The following is a 17,100-nucleotide window of genomic DNA, read 5'->3' as shown; positions in this document are numbered from 1 at the left end:
TAGGAGAAAAAGGAAGGGACAGAGGAAGGGGAAAGGGACAACAAGGAAACATCAGCATTCTAAGCAATGGCTGACTGCTTAATTCTCTTGTGACAGGTGCACTTAAGATGTGTAAGAACCAGAGGTCCCATCAGAACTTGTGAGAACTGTTAGCCTCAGAGAATCTTGGAAGCCACAATATAACCACAATATGAACAATAACACATAAAATCACAGTTTGGATTATTTACTCAGACAGTAAAACAATTGCCAGAGTTCACCTTCCACTATGGTACTGAAAGACTGTTTTTGACTGTTTATTAAGCCCCAGCTTTTCAAATGTCTGCAATTAACTCTGGACGCACTGCTACAAGTCATAGAGTACATCTGTTTTAATCAGCAGGACAATTGCAACAGTGTATGTGTGTATATATATATATATATATATATATACATATATATATATATTCACAGTGAAATGACATGGAAGTGCTTGCGTAATCGACGGAAGCATGCGCACTGTGTGGCGCCAATCTCTCTCTCTCTCAATGGCAGTCGCATTTCCCCGCGGCAGGAAGGATTAGTGATCAGCTGTTTCGGTTAAGCTACCACTGAACTATTTGTACAGAGCAAGGTGCAGAGTCCTAAAAACAGCATTAAAACAAATAATTCAACAAAAAAAAAAAATTAGTCTACTAATTACATCACCAGCGGCTGACTCTGACTGGATAATATTTACTATCTGCATTTACAGAATAAAATTTCTCTCATTTAAAAATAATTCCATTTTTTTTTCTAAATCATTTTGAAAAGTCCGGTTTCTGGGTCTCTGTTTGTTTTTTTTGACAGCGGTACCTTTGTCGCTTTTATTAGTGCACTTTTTTCTCTAGTAAATTTTGGATAGTCTGGCAGAGTAGAGGGGTATCTGTGCAATGGTCCCCTGATGAAGTGGTGTTTTTTTTTTTATTATTATTGTACCCAACAAGTCCAGGAGGCAGAAAAAAACTGCATTGTGTTATCCATCGGCGGAGCGGCACCACACCCAGACTCGTCAGGACCGATTCACAAGTGCTCAGATATCACAAAAAACTCCCGTCCCTGAAATCGCCCGGCCTCTCCTCTCTGTGTCCATTGTCTGTGGCATTTATGGGGTTATTGAGACGAAGCTTTGGTCGCCAAAGACGCCACGCAGTGCTGCTGGAAGCTGGTGGATACGGCAGAGTTACACGCTAGTCTCTGGCTTTGCAGCTTGACAGCTCCATTGGCGTCATTCTCCACCCCCCAGGGCTCTAGTCTAGCAGGGGTGCAGCACAGGCGATCTCCCAGGATCCCGCTGGTCTGCTCTGGCTGAGGTTTATTGGCATTCGGTTCCGGGCGCTGAAGGAGGGCAGTGATGTGGTTCAAAAGGTCCCCAAAAAACTCCGGAACGCCTTCGTATCCTGAAACACAGAAAGCACAGAGTCATCCTGTGACAATACATTTCACATTATTTAGGACTAAAAAGAACCTGTTGGGACATAAATTGGAGCTGCTATGACTTCACTGGCTACATACCTGCTACAGGTCAGTGATTTAAGTGGTTGTAAACCGCAGACATGAAATCTAAACAAAGCCTATCCCTCTATAGTGTGTGCTTGTCTCAGTCCAGAGCACCAAGGGACATTTCTCTCTGCTGCCCCCTTCCTCTGCTATCAGCATGAGTCACTTCTGACAGGTTTTCCTGACACCAAGGGAAAAGAAAGTGACAGGGGAGGGAGCTCCAGGGCACAGCCCGTGATTGACAGCCTCAGCTGTTCCTGTGTACTGTGTGAAGGGGGTGGGGTGTCCCTTCAGCTCTCAGAGCTCCGCAGCGTGCTGTGCAGTATGTTCAGCCGCCGACCCCTTGCTTCCTGAAAGCTCAGACAAGCTGTATAAATTCTGGACTTTGAACGGCTGCAGAGAAGAGATGACTGCAGATAAACAGGTACAACTTACAGTATTGTAGGAAGATTTGTTTAACCTCTTGGAGCCGGCCGAACGCAAATATGCGGCCTCACGGCGTCAGGGCCTAGATGCCTAGCGGCTGCACATTTGCGTTCTATTAGAAAAAAACATGTATGCTGAGAGTGAGCACCCTGCGCTCCCAGCACACACGTTCGGTACCCACGGAAGGGTCCCGATCTCCTCTTTAGATCAGGACCTTTCCCAATCATGTGACCGCCGTGACAGCGAATCATGGCGGTCACATGACCCTAAAACCTTGCCCCGCCTCCCGGCTTCTGAAACCCTTAAAGGACAGGGAGGCGCTGGCGCCAAGGGGTTAATCTCTGTGTATCACCTGAGGACAGTCACTTAACTGGGCATATGGAAGGATTTACCACCACTTTAACTTCTACCTGTCCAGCTCAGCTGCAAAGTTCCCCTATTGGTTGCCCCAGTGAAGAGTGGCCTTACTAACCAATAGGGAACCTCAGGAGGCAGGAAGAGATGGGTCCAAGCATGACACTGATTTTTTTTTTTAATCCTTGTGCTGCTAGCATTAGTGAATAGATGGGAAAGTATATTATATTTACTTGTTTTAAAAAAATATATATATTTTTTTTACATTTCTTCAATTACTTTCTGGTTTCCATGCCTAGGCAAATGATATCATACATCCCAGGAGTCTAGGAGAGGTTTTCCTAGCTAAGCACACCCTCCTGCCTGAGTTAAGGGTCGATGGATTCCAGGAAGTAAATGCTACCACCCTTATTCAAGATGGTCGCAGCCAGAAATGCTAGGGAGGGGGGGTTCAAAGTGATTTCTCAGCAAAATAAAGCATGGAGACATGGATGGATGGGGGGGGGGGGGGGGGGGGTTGCTCTGATTATTAAAAATGAATGAGAAAGCATTTTTGGTTTGTGGTGCTCAGATTTGCAGTGTAGTTCCACTTTAAGCCCGCTATAATACAAGTTCCAAAAGTCAACTGGTTCAGCAGAAACTGCCCAGCTTTCAGTACATGTGCACCGCTGCCTGTTCAATGGTCGAATGGTCTGAAAAATCCGCATTTGATCAGCACTTGCAGCCATTGGCTCATGGAACAGTCATGCTTGTTTCACTACTTGCCTGTCCCAAAATATGGATGAAAGCTGAAACTAGGACTTCACTGGCTACATACTTGCAACAGGTCAGTGATTAACGTCCAGTCTGAAGGGATCCCTTCAGACGAAGTCCGGAAGTGACGAAACACGTTAGGGGAGTGACGTCAAGACGCACGTACGTAGACCGAAAGTGTCGCCGCGGCCATTTTGTTGGTTTTCAACACATGGTTTTCTATGGTGTTTGATAGAAAAAGCTTGGAACGCTGTCTGGAGCTGATATTTTTAAATTTCAATGTAAGTGATGAATAAAAAGTTATCCCTATGCTTTGAATACTAGTCCTGAGACCCTTCTGACCTTCATTCTATGTGCGCCACTGTCTCTTCAACAGAAGCCAGTCTAACAATTGGCTTCTGTCAGTCTTGTTCAGAAATCAGCCCTTACAGTCAATGGCTGCAAGGGCTGATCTGTGTATTCTGGCGGAGGGAGTCCCTGTTGTCAGAATACAATAGCTCAGCAGGAGAGATATCCGCATCACACATCTTTGTATTGATGGGAGGACCTGTCAGTTCTTTTTCGGTTGAGCCCTGGATAAATGAAAAAGAAAATCTGATTGCGTATTCCCAGTTTGACAGCAACAGTCAAGAATCGCAAACACCTTCAGCTGCTGATATGTCCGGATCCGGGAATCATTCTGAATGCGATTTACAGGGAAAAGGACGTCAGCTTTGTATACTTTTATCATTTATTCAGCTAGTGACAGGCTTGGTTTACAGAAGATCTCCAGTCAAAACAAAAACGATTTGATGCTTTCTGATCCTGAAATACAAAAGTCTGATAACACTATTCCCCTGTAAAGCCAATAAGGATTATCGCTGACCTCCTAAATCGCACACCAAGAATAGTTCGTTCCCATTTACTGTCCTACTTTAAGATCTGTGAGAGAGAGAGAGAGAGCAGAGTAAGTGGGGAGAGAAGAGAGGAATATAGAGGGAAGAAGGAGAGAGGGAAGAAGGAGAGAGGGAAGAAGGTAAGAGAGAGAAAGAAAGAGAGAGAAAGAAAGAAAGGAGAGAGAGAGAGAGAGAGAGAGAGAGAGAGAAAGAGAGAGAGAGAGAGAAAGAGAAAGAAAGAGAGAGAGAGAGAGAGAGAGTAAGTGGGGAGAGAAGAGAGGAATATAGAGGGAGGAAGGAGAGAGGGAAGAAGGGGAGAGAGAAAGGAGGAATGAGGAGGAGGAGAAGGGAGGAATGAGGAGGAGGAGAAGGGAGGGAGGAGGAGAAGGGAGGAATGAGGAGGAGGAGAAGGGAGGAAGATAAAGGAGAGAGGAAGGGGGGGAGAGAGAGAGAGAAAGGAAGGAAGAATTATGAGGAGAAGGGAGGAAGATAAAGAAGAGATGAAGGGGAGAGGGAAGAGGGAGAGAGAGAAGGAGGAATGGGGAGGAAGAGGAGAAGGGAGGGACATGAAGGAGAGAGAGAGAGAAGGAGGAATGGGGAGGAAGAGGAGAAGGGAGGAAAATGAAGGAGAGAGAGAGAGGGGGGGAGAGAGGGAGAGAAAAAGAAAGAAAGAGAGAGAGAGAGAGGGGGGGGAGAGAGAAAGGGCGGGGGAGAGAGAAAGGGCGGGGGAGAGAGGGAAAGGGGGAGAAAGGCGATGAAGAGAGAGAGAAAGGAGAGAGAGAGGGGGGGAGAGAGGGAGAGAGAAGGAGAGGAAGAGAGAGAGAGAGAGAGGAAGATAGAGAGGAAGAGAGAGAGGAAGAGAAAGAAAAGGAAGGAGAGTGAGAGATGAGAGGAAGGAGAAATGGAGAAATAGAGAGGAGAGGAAAGAGATAGAGAGAAGAACAGAGCAGAGAAGATCAAATCAAATCATAGAGGAAGGAGAGAATGAGAGAAAGAGACAGAAGAGAGGAAAGAGAGAAGAGTAGAGGAAAGAAGAGCAGGGAGAAAGGAGAGAGGAAGGAGAAAGGAAGGAGAGAGAAACAGAAGAAAGGAGAGAGATGAGAGGAAGGAGAAATGGAAAGATATTGAAGAGAGGAAAAAAAAACAGCAGAGAAGAAAATATCAAAATCAGATCATGGAGAAAAGAGAGAAACAAGAGGAAGAAGAGATGGAGAGATAGAGACGACTGATACAGAAGAGAGGAAAGAGAGGAGAGCAGAGGAAGGAGATTGAGACGAGAGGAAGGAGAGAGATAAAAGAAAGGTGAGGGAGACGTCAAAAAGGTGAGGGGGATGAGAGGAAGGAGAAACAAGAGAAAGGTGAGGTGAGGAAGGTGAGGACAATGAGAGGATGGAGAGATAGAGAACATAGAGACAGAAGAGAGGAAAGAGAGAAAATAGAAGAGCAGAGAGGAAGGTGAGGGCGATGAGAGGAAGGTGAGGGCGATGAGAGGAAGGTGAGGGCGATGAGAGGAAGGTGAGGGCGATGAAAGGAAGGATGGCGATGAGATGAAGGTGAGGGCGATGAGATGAAGGTGAGGGCCATGAGAGGAAGGTGAGGGCCATGAGAGGAAGGTGAAGGCCATGAGAGGAAGATGAGGGCCATGAGAGGAAGATGAGGGCCATGAGAGGAAGATGAGGGCCATGAGAGGAAGATGAGAGCCATGAGAGGAAGATGAGGGCGATGAGAGGAAGGTGAGGGCCATGAGAGGAAGGTGAGGGCCATGAGAGGAAGGTGAAGGCGATGAGAGGAAGGTGAGGGCCATGAGAGGAAGATGAGGGCCATGAGAGGAAGATGAGGGCCATGAGAGGAAGATGAGGGCCATGAGAGGAAGATGAGAGCCATGAGAGGAAGATGAGGGCCATGAGAGGAAGGTGAGGGCCATGAGAGGAAGGTGAGGGCCATGAGAGGAAGGTGAGGGCGATGAGAGAAAGGTGAGGGTGATGAGAGGAAGGTGAAGGCGATGAGAAGAAGGTGAGGGTGATGAGAGGAAGGTGAAGGCGATGAGAAGAAGGTGAGGGTGATGAGAGGAAGGTGAGGGCGATGAGAAGAAGGTGAGGGCGATGAGAGGAAGGTGAGGGCGATGAGAAGAAGGTGGAGGCGATGAGAGGAAGGAGAGGGCGATGAGAGGAAGGAGAGAGGGCGATGAGAGGAAGAAGAGAGGGCAATGAGAGGAAGAAGAGGGCGATGAGAGGAAGGAGAGGGAGATGAGAGGAAGGAGAGGGAGATGAGAGGAAGGAAGGAAGGAAAGGGCGATGAAAGGAAGGAAAGGGCGATGAAAGGAAGGAGAGGGCAATGAAAGGAAGGAGAGGGCAATGAAAGGAAGGAGAGAGGGCGATGAAAGGAAGGAGAGAGGGCGATGAAAGGAAGGAGAGAGGGCGATGAAAGGAAGGAGAGAGGGCGATGAAAGGAAGGAGAGAGGGCGATGAGAGGAAGGAGAGAGGGCAATGAGAGGAAGGAGAGGGAGATGAGAGGAAGGAAGGAAAGGGCGATGAAAGGAAGGAGAGAGGGCGATGAGAGGAAGGAGGGAGAGCGAGGAGGGGAGAGGAAAAAGAGAGATGGAAAAAAAAAATCAGAGAGAAGATATAAAGAAGATAAAGAAGGGAGGAAGGAGAGGGATGAAAGGAAGGAAAGAGAGAGGCATGCCACAGGCAATGGGGGAAATGAGAAATTCTGGACCCCCCAACCTGGACTCACCTCCTTGTCCTTTTATAGTCTAGGACTATATCCCTCCACCCCATCCTCCCATAACAACTCCTTCATTGCTTTGGCAATGCTACCATGTATCTGATCCTGCCAATACAGCCTATTTATCAACAGAAGAAAGATAAAAGTAAAACTGCAATATAAATATAAGGAAGAACTCTAACGTGTGTATGTGCCGGTCTGTGTCTTCAACGAGCAGAAATGTCAGATGTTCTGAAGGATCGGCGCATAGTTTATGAAGGTGAGAGCGTTGATCATTCTGTATTTCATCCGCTCGTCCTAGAACTACTCCCATCATTGTAATCAGCTGGGAGTTCTCTGCCCATTCCCGGCCTCATGCTGATAACAGGAGTGGATATTCATCGCTGACCCCGGCTACAACTGAAAACTTTAAAACCGACAATTAGAACAGATGGGGTTTGCTGCATATTTATGCCGGAGAGACAACAGCTGATGGTTATGCAGCCTCATCTCTGCACGCCGGATGAGAAGAAGCCGAGGCCTCTTCATATTAATACCAGGATGTCATTAACACGGACGGAACATGCTGCAGCTGCTGCATTCATTGTACTTACCCGCACTGTGTCCTGGAGATCAGATAACAGGTACACAGGAGAAAAGGTCACACTCAAAGCTATAGGGAGCCACCCATACAGAACCGGTAAGTGCTATAGGCGGCTGGAGTCATAAAGTAAGGTTGTCGTGCTACAAAACCTGAATTGACATTTTAATGTAATGTCAGGGCGAAAAAAAAAAAACTTTTTTGATTCAACCCTTTGAATGTTGAAAGAACAGAAAAATACCTGGTGATCTGCAAAAAAATCCAGCAAGGTCCTACCTTCTGTAGGGAGCTGACAACGTTGCTTCTGCTGCACTGAAATCTCAAGCGTTGTTGTCAGCCACAACCAGTTCTTCCTTGCTGGACTACAGAAAACCTCCAGCTTATGTTATGGAGGCGAGGATGAGGTGTGGGGAAGCGGTTATGTAGTCCAACATTCATTTTGCTTTATTTATTTATTTCAGGTACTTATATAGCGCCATTAATTTACGCAGCGCTTTACATATATATTGTACATTCACATCAGTCCCTAACCCTCAAGGGGTGTACAATCTAAGGTCCCTAACCCTCAAGGGGCGTACAATCTAAGGTCCCTAACCCTCAAGGAGCGTACAAGCTAAGGTCCCTAACCCTCAAGGGGCGTACAATCTAAGGTCCCTAACCTTCAAGGGGCGTACAATCTAAGGTCCCTAACCCTCAAGGGGCGTACAATCTAAGGTCCCTAACCCTCAAGGGGGGTACAATCTAAGATCCCTAACCCTCAAGGGGGGTACAATCTAAGGTCCCTAACCCTCAAGGGGTGTACAATCTAAGGTCCCTAATCCTCAAGGGGTGTACAATCTAAGGTCCCTAACCCTCAAGGGGCGTACAATCTAAGGTCCCTAACCCTCAAGGGGCGTACAATCTAAGGTCCCTAACCCTCAAGGGGCTTACAATCTAAGGTCCCTAACCCTCAAGGGGCGTACAATCTAAGGTCCCTAACCCTCAAGGGGCGTACAATCTAAGGTCCCTAACTCACATTCCTACATACACATACTAGGGACAATTTAGACAGGAGCCAATTCACCTACCAGCATGTCTTTGGAGTGTAGGAGGAAACCAAAGTACCCGGAGGAAACCCACGCAGGCACAAGGAGAACATGCAAACTCCAGGCAGCTGGTGCCGTGGTTGGGATTTGAACTGGCGACCCTAGTACTGCCAGGCAGAAGTACTAACCACTTAGCCACTGTGCTGCCCTTTCACTTTGCAGAGTGATGTTGGCCGTACACTCTAAGCACAGTCCGAAAATGCGTTTTTAATTGTGGATGGCGTAGACAAAGGATAGAAACCCCATCATGGTGATCAACGGAGAGACTTTTCTCCACTTCCTGTCCCAGCAGGCACCAGTCACCAGAGCAGGAAATGAGGGAACATCAAATATGGACAAGATTTTTCCACCCCCCCCCCCAGTTCCACAGTGCGGACTCACCTGGGAATGCATTGATGTCGATGACCGCATGCTGGCCCGTCTTGTTGTTGATAATGATATCGATGCCGAACAGTGAGATCCCCAGAGCTTGCCGCAGCGCTTTGGAAATGGCGCAAATGACGTCATCACTGGGCCGCTCAAATACGCCTTCTACTTTGTCCAGCTGCAGCAAAAGAGGAAAACGTTATACGGGCCATAGACATAGGAAAGGATGTGACCAGGCCTACAACTGGATCGTATGGATGGGCAGCACACTCTAAAGTGAGATTTCAGCTATGGGTGGAGGGCTGTGAGTTCATCCCCCCCCCCCCGGATTCATAGATCTCTAGAAGACTCCATTGATGAAATCTTTCCTTTTCAGGGTGTTCCATCTCCACCCCCGCTGCATTTTCTTACTTAGGGAAAACTGAAAGTGGATGGACATGTCCATTTTATGTTTCCCTGCCTTCCCAGTCAACCATGGACTGGCACTGACAAAGTCCTGCGGCAATAAAGTGGTAGAAGTGAACAGAGGGGCTCTGGAACCTGCAGGAATTTCTGCCTTTATGGGTTATTACAAAAATCTATTGGGTAGAGTCAGGGCCACACATACCGGGCCATGACTACTTTCAGGAGAAGGTGGAGTAATATGAAGTGACTCAGCGTCCGACAGTCACCCTGACACCTGCACTCTGTTATTTCATACTCCAGACCCCTGCACTCTGTACATTACATATGCCTGATCCTTGCACTCTGCACGTTACATACTCCTGGCCCCTGCACTCTGTACATTACATACTCCTGATCCCTTCACTCTGTACGTTACATACTCCAGACCCCTGCACTCTGTACATTACATACTCCTGACCCCTGCACTCTGTACGGTACATACTCCAGACCCCTGCACTTTGTACACTACATACGCCTAACCCCTACACTCTGTACATTACATATGCCTGATCCTTGCACTCTGCACCTTACATACTCCTGGCCCCTGCACTCTGTACGTTACATACTCCTGACCCCTTCACTCTGTACGTTACATACTCCTGACCCCTTTACTCTGTACGTTACATACTCCTGACCCCTTTACTCCGTACATTACATACACCTGATCCTTGCACTCTGTACGTTACATACTCCTGACCCCTTCGCTCTGTACGTTACATACTCCTGACCCCTGCACTCTGTACGGTACATACTGCTGACCCCTGCACTCTGTACGTTACACACTGCTGACCCCTGCACTCTGTATGTTACACACTGCTGATCCCTGCACCCTGTATCTTACATACTGTTGACCCCTGCACTCTGTACGTTACATACGCCTGACCCCTACACTCTGTACATTACATACTGCTGACCCCTGCACTCTGTACGTTATATACTGCTGACCCCTGCACTCTGTACACTACATACTGCTGACCCCTGCACTCTGTACACTACATACTGCTGACCCCTGCACTCTGTACACTACATACTGCTGACCCCTGCACTCTGTACACTACATACTGCTGACCCCTGCACTCTGTACACTACATACGCCTGACCCCTACACTCTGTACATTACATACTCCTGGCCCCTGCACTCTGTACATTATATACTGCTGACCCCTGCACTCTGTACATTATATACTGCTGACCCCTGCACTCTGTACGTTATATACTGCTGACTCCTGCACTCTGTACACTACATACTGCTGACCCCTGCACTCTGTACATTACATACTGCTGACCCCTGCACTCTGTATGTTATATACTGCTGACCCCTGCACTCTGTACACTACATACTGCTGACCCCTGCACTCTGTACATTACATACTGCTGACCCCTGCACTCTGTACACTACATACTGCTGACCCCTGCACTCTGTACACTACATACTGCTGACCCCTGCACTCTGTACATTACATACTGCTGACCCCTGCACTCTGTACACTACATACTGCTGACCCCTGCACTCCGTACACTACATACTGCTGACCCCTGCACTCTGTACATTACATACTGCTGACCCCTGCACTCTGTACACTACATACTGCTGACCCCTGCATTCTGTACATTACATACTGCTGACCCCTGCACTCTGTACGTTATATACTGCTGACCCCTGCACTCTGTACACTACATACTGCTGACCCCTGCACTCTGTACATTACATACTGCTGACCCCTGCACTCTGTACACTACATACTGCTGACCCCTGCACTCTGTACGTTACATACTGCTGACCCCTGCACTCTGTACACTACATAATGCTGACCCCTGCACTCTGTATATCGCATACCATTTACCCCTACACTCTGTACATTACATACGCCTGACCCCTGCACTCTGTACATTACATATGCCTGACACCTGCACTCTGTATATTTCATACCATTGACCCCTGCACTCTGTACATTACATACGCCTGACACCTGCACTCTGTATATTTCATACCATTGTCCCCTACACTCTGTACATTACATACTCCTGACCCCTGCACTCTGTACGTTATATACACCTGACACTGAACCTTTGTACTTCGGCTTCAGGTTTCTCCCCTCCCCCACTGCTCGCATAGTTTTGCCACACCCACAAGTCCCCATGGGGTGTTTGGCACGCTGCCTCATTATTGTCCTCTGGGTGTTCAGAGGGGCCCCCCGGGTAGACTGTACAAGGCCCCATGATTTCTAACGGCAGCTCTGGGTAGAACAAGACCCACTTGCAGTGGCAGCGGCGGGTGTTCAGACTCAGAAGCTCAAAGCAAGAATCTCACTATTGGGGAGTCTAAAGTGGAACCCCATGTTTTGGAACCCCCAGTCCCTGTCCTCCCTAAAGCCCCATCCTCCACCCCATACTCTAAAAAAAACACCTTATACAGACCTTACATCCAGAGTCCTCCTTCCTCTTGTCCTGAATCCCTGTTGGGCGGTCCTGGATGTTCTGTTCAGAACGGAGCCCACCTAGTGACATGCAAGTCAGTCCTGCAGGACTCTGAGCCTAGGCCAGAGTGATGATGTAGCTGCAGGGGGCGGGTCCATGACAGCCTGGGCTCACAGGAAGTGGGTGAGATGAGGCCGGGTGACATTCAACCCAAATCAGGACCAGCACTGCATCTCAGAGTGACAAGTCATTATGGGACAATCCTAGAACGAGGGCGAGTCTCGCCGTGAATGCCGAATTTTTTCTTTTTTCCATTTTAGCATTTGCTACAAAATGGAATGTGAACTTGTAATTCTAGAAGTTGAGTTGTCACTCCTCAGTATTCGGGAAACACTGAAATATCAGCTTTGCATGGACTGACCTGAAGGTTCAACAAAAGAACCGTCTGAAATGTCACAATGAAAATATCACGCCGAGGATCAGGCGCTCGTCAATGAGAAGATGTCAGAATCTTCCCAGCAGTGATGGAGTCAGGGAAAGAGCAGGCAGTGACATCACACGTCTGGGACCGGGACCACGGCTTGACAGTCCTTACCGACACAAAGGGACATTGTGAGAGAAGGGTGTCAGATGACTCCGATCTCTCCTATAACAAAGCGGCGGTATGACAACCCCAAGACAGGGATCTGATCCCACAACACAGGCATCAGGTCAGCTGACCACACAAGGACTCAGAGGTGGTCAGGGACCCGCCCATCCTACATATCGGGGGTCTCCAAACTACGGCCCGCTACAAGATTTGATCTGTCCTGCAGCTAGGGTCACTGATGTATCCCTAATGTGCACAGATTGAGACTGCCTGTCACCTCCATTTCAAGTCCCCACCCCCCCAACAGAAAGGAGGGACTCAGATGGAGACCCTGATATATGGGGGGACTCTGATGGAGACCCTAATGTGAAGGGGGGGTAATCTAATGGGGTCCCTGATGCAAGGAGGGACCCTGATGGGGACACTGATAGAGACCCTCATGTAAAGGGTGAACTCTGATGGAGACCCTAATGTGAAGGGGGGGGGAATCTAATGGCGACCATGATGTAAGAAGGGCACTCATATGTAAGGGGGGACCTCTGATTTAAGGTGAGACTGATGTAAGGGGACTCTGATGGAGACCCTGATGTAAGAGGGAGGGACTCTGATGGAGACCCTAATCTAAAGGGGGAGTCTAATGGGGACTCTGATGTAAGGGGATGCGACTCTGCTGGAAACCCTGATGTAAAGGGGGACTCTAATGGGGACCCTGATGTAAGGGGGGACTCCGACGGGGACCCTGATGTAAGGGGGAATTCTGATATAAGGGGGGTTCTAATGGGGACCCTGATGGGGATGCTGATAGAGACCCTGATGTATAGGGTGGACTCTGATGGAGACCCTAATGTGAAAAGGGGGAGGGAAATCTAATGGGGACCATGATGTAGGAAGGGAACTCATCTGTAAGGGGGGACCTCTGATTTAAGGTGGGACTTTGATGTAAGGGGACTCTGATGGAGACTCTGATGTAAGAGGGAGGGACTCTGATGGAAACCCTAATCTAAAGGGGGAATCTAATGGGGACCCTGATGTAAGGGGGGATTCTGATATAAGGGGGGTTCTAATGGGGACCCTGATGCAAGGAGGGACCCTGGTGGGGATGCTGATAGAGACCCCCATGTAAAGGGTGAACTCTGATGGAGACCCTAATGTGAAGGGGGGGGGAATCTAATGGCGACCATGATGTAAGAAGGGAACTCATATGTAAGGGGGGACCTCTGATTTAAGGTGGGACTTTGATGTAAGGGGAGGGACTCTAATGGAGACCCTAATCTAAAGGGGGAATCTAATGGGGATGCAAAAAAAGGGGTTGTGAAAAGAGATTCACAGAAAAAGCGGCTACATTATGAACAGAATGTGATACTCAGAAAAATTTCCAAAAATTATGCTTTATTACACATACAAATTTGACATTTGGGCAATCGCCCTGGTTTACCATCACCTCAGTATGAGACAATACACACAGACCTAAAACCATATAAAATGACACCAAGACCGGTCTGAATACATGTGCAACAAGGACAATGACTACAAGAGTCTAAAGTCCCTGTAGCACTGGCGCACAGGTGAACACTTCCCACAGGAGGTGTATGCAAAAATTATACCATAAGTATACCATGTAACATGTTATAAATGTGTAGACTAAGCTACTACCAGAATGGTTATATCCCAAACAGGGAGTTTCAAAAAATTATACTATGGATATAAGTATCACATGTATGCAATGCAGCAAGCACAGTGTGCGTCAAAAAGAAGGCATGCCTCTAGGCCAGCAATGGGCAAACTACGGCCCGGCGGACCTTTTAATCCGGCCCGCGGAGCTAGGCTCCCGCTAGGCTCCTCTCACAGTCCGCCCTGAAGATCTGTCCCCCTCGACGTATCTGCGCATGTGCCGGAGATCGCCGATCGGCTGCTAATGCCTGAAACTGGCACATGCGCAGATACGTCGAGGGGGACAGATCCTCATAGGAGACAGATTTTCCGGAGCGGCGCGGGAAGACGGCGAGAGGAACGCGCGGAGCAAAGGTAAGTGAATTGAAACGGGGGACTTAATATGGGGGATGAATTACTATATGGGGGATGAATTACTATATGGGGGTTGAATTACTATGGGGGATGAATTACTATGGAGGATGAATTACTATGGGGGATGAATTACTATATGGGGGATGAATTACTATATGGGGGATGTATTACTATGGGGGATGAATTACTATATGGGGGATGAAGTACTATATGGGGGATTAATTACTATATGGGGGATGTATTACTATGGGGGATGAATTACTATATGGGGGATGAATTACTATATGGGGGATGTATTACTATGGGGGATGAATTACTATATGGGGGATGAATTACTATATGGGGGATGAATTACTATATGGGGGATGTATTACTATATGGGGGATGAATTACTATATGGGGGATGAATTACTATATGGGGGATGTATTACTATATGGGGGATGAATTACTATGGGGGATGAATTACTATATGGGGGATGAATTACTATATGGGGGATGTATTACTATATGGGGGATGAATTACTATGGGGGATGAATTACTATATGGGGGATGAATTACTATGGGGGATGAATTACTATATGGGGGATGAATTACTATATGGGGGATGTATTACTATATGGGGGATGAAGTACTATATGGGGGATTAATTACTATATGGGGGATGAATTACTATATGGGGGATGTATTACTATATGGGGGATGAAGTACTATATGGGGGATGAATTACTATATGGGAGATGAATTACTATGGGGGATGAATTACTATATGGGGGATGTATTACTATATGGGGGATGAAGTACTATATGGGGGATTAATTACTATGCTTACTATGGGGGAATATTACTATACTTACTATGGATGGCATGGTAGTGGCTGGGCCGGCCAGCAGCTAGTCCGGCCCCCGGGTCCAATATATGAACCCATTGCGGCCCTCAAGTCAAAAAGTTTGCCCACCCCTGCTCTAGGCCTATATGAGACAAAACATGAATATCATATAAATGATGCAGTACATTCCTATGCCGGCACAAGTGGTTGGGGCCCATTCATCTGTGATATTACCAGCTGTTTCCTAGGGCTCTTGAATGAGAATAAGCCCCATTTATTCCCAGGATGGAAGGATAGATGCATAAAGCAGAGCACTGCTTGAAATGGTTTCTTCACCACTGCATGTGGACTACACACCACTTTCTGTAAGAAAAACAAGACACATCCCAATAGATCTTCTGCCTGTTGAAATACATGTGGTATATCTTGTTTCCTATATAAAGCACCATGATGTCCCCATCCTGTAGTGAAACAAACAATATGTGGGAAGTCACTGACAGAGCTTACACTCTATATAGGATATATAGGTCATATAGATCACATATATCTAATGTCCTGCAACAGTCCACTCACCACCTGTGCAATGGATAATAGGAGAGGAAAGGATGTCCTTCATAGGTACTGCCATACAAGGCCAGGGAGGCCAAGGAACCACCGCTGACATCCGCCGATATACCGCGGGCTCCAGCCTCTTCTCGGCGCCTGTGCTGCCTAGGCTTGCCTCATGGCATGTGAAGATGGCTTCCTCCTTGTAGGTCAGCGTGCGTTCCACCTAATGCGCATGACCGGAAGTGACGTATCTGACGTATGACGTCAACGCGTTTCGCCGATGGGCGTATCTCACTCAGCTTCGTCAGGACCAAAAATCCTGTATTGCATACATGTGATACTTATATCCATAGTATAATTTTTTGAAACTCCCTGTTTGGGATATAACCATTCTGGTAGTAGCTTAGTCTACACATTTATAACATGTTACATGGTATACTTATGGTATCATTTTTGGATACACCTCCTGTGGGAAGTGTTCACCTGTGCGCCAGTGCTACAGGGACTTTAGACTCTTGTAGTCATTGTCCTTGTTGCACATGTATTCAGACCGGTCTTGGTGTCATTTTATATGGTTTTAGGTCTGTGTGTATTGTCTCATACTGAGGTGATGGTAAACCAGGGCGATTGCCCAAATGTCAAATTTGTATGTGTAATAAAGCATAATTTTTGGAAATTTTTCTGAGTATCACATTCTGTTCATAATGTAGCCGCTTTTTCTGTGAATCTCTTTTCACAACCCCTTTTTTTGCATGCCTTCTTTGGCTGCTGAATGGAGACCATTTACTGGGTGATACGATAATTTATTCTACAACCTCTTAATAACTACCTTTAACAAAGGAATCTAATGGGGACCCTGATGTAAGGGGATGGGACTCTGATGGATACCCTGATGTAAAGGGGGACCCTAATGGGGACCGTGATGTAAGGGGGACTCTGACAAGGGACCCTGATGTAAGGGGGGATTCTGATATAAGGGGGTTCTAATGGGGACCCTGATGCAAGGAGGGACCCTGATGGGGACGCTGAGAGAGACCCTGATGCAAAGGGTGGACACTGATGGAGACCCTAATGTGAAGGTGGGGGGGAGTAATTTGACGGGGACCCAGATGTAAGAAGGGAACTCATATGTAAGGGGGGACCTCTGATTTAATGTGGGATTTGATGTAAGAGGACTCTGATGGAGACCCTAATCTAAAGGGGGAATCTAATGGGGACCCTGAGGTAAGGGGAAAGGACTCTGGGACAGTCATGGTGTGTGGGGGGGGACAGTCATGGTGGGGGGGGGGGTCAGTCATGGTGGGGGGGGGGGGACAGTCATGGTGGGACAGAGAAGGTCTTCCACTAGTTATTGTCTACACTGTCTCTGCACGATGGAGTCATTCTGCGCAGGGAGCACCTGGACCCCACCATGGAGGTTTGTCCTCATCTGACCGCACAGTGAATGTGAACGGAACGTCTCCACAATAAAACTCCAATGTGGTCCAACTGCAGCCAGGACTACCGAATGGAAAATAATGACTGAATAAGTGCCCGATGACCCCGCCCCCGAGGAGGCATCCT

The 17,100-nt window shown here is 47.6% G+C and overlaps 1 protein-coding gene across 1 annotated transcript in view; it reads right to left on the bottom strand.

Moving 5' to 3' along the window:
• Nucleotides 1-210: 210 nt before the first annotated feature.
• Nucleotides 211-17,100, bottom strand: part of ITPK1 (inositol-tetrakisphosphate 1-kinase) — a 31,709-nt gene continuing 14,819 nt past the window's right edge. Inside the window, exons 6-7 of the mRNA XM_089665628.1 lie at nt 8,700-8,862; nt 211-1,418 (exon numbers count right to left, since the gene is read on the bottom strand). Coding sequence (XP_089521754.1) covers nt 1,132-1,418; nt 8,700-8,862 — 450 coding nt within the window. The 3' untranslated portion in view covers nt 211-1,131. The remainder of the gene's footprint in view (nt 1,419-8,699; nt 8,863-17,100) is intronic.

This window comes from Staurois parvus, unplaced genomic scaffold, assembly GCF_062004578.1.
Source record: "Staurois parvus isolate SC_StPar_1 unplaced genomic scaffold, SC_StPar_1.0 ptg002279l, whole genome shotgun sequence".
Lineage (NCBI taxonomy): Eukaryota > Metazoa > Chordata > Amphibia > Anura > Ranidae > Staurois > Staurois parvus.
Note: the sequence above shows the minus strand (reverse complement) of the source record. Positions and strands in the feature narration are given on the sequence as shown.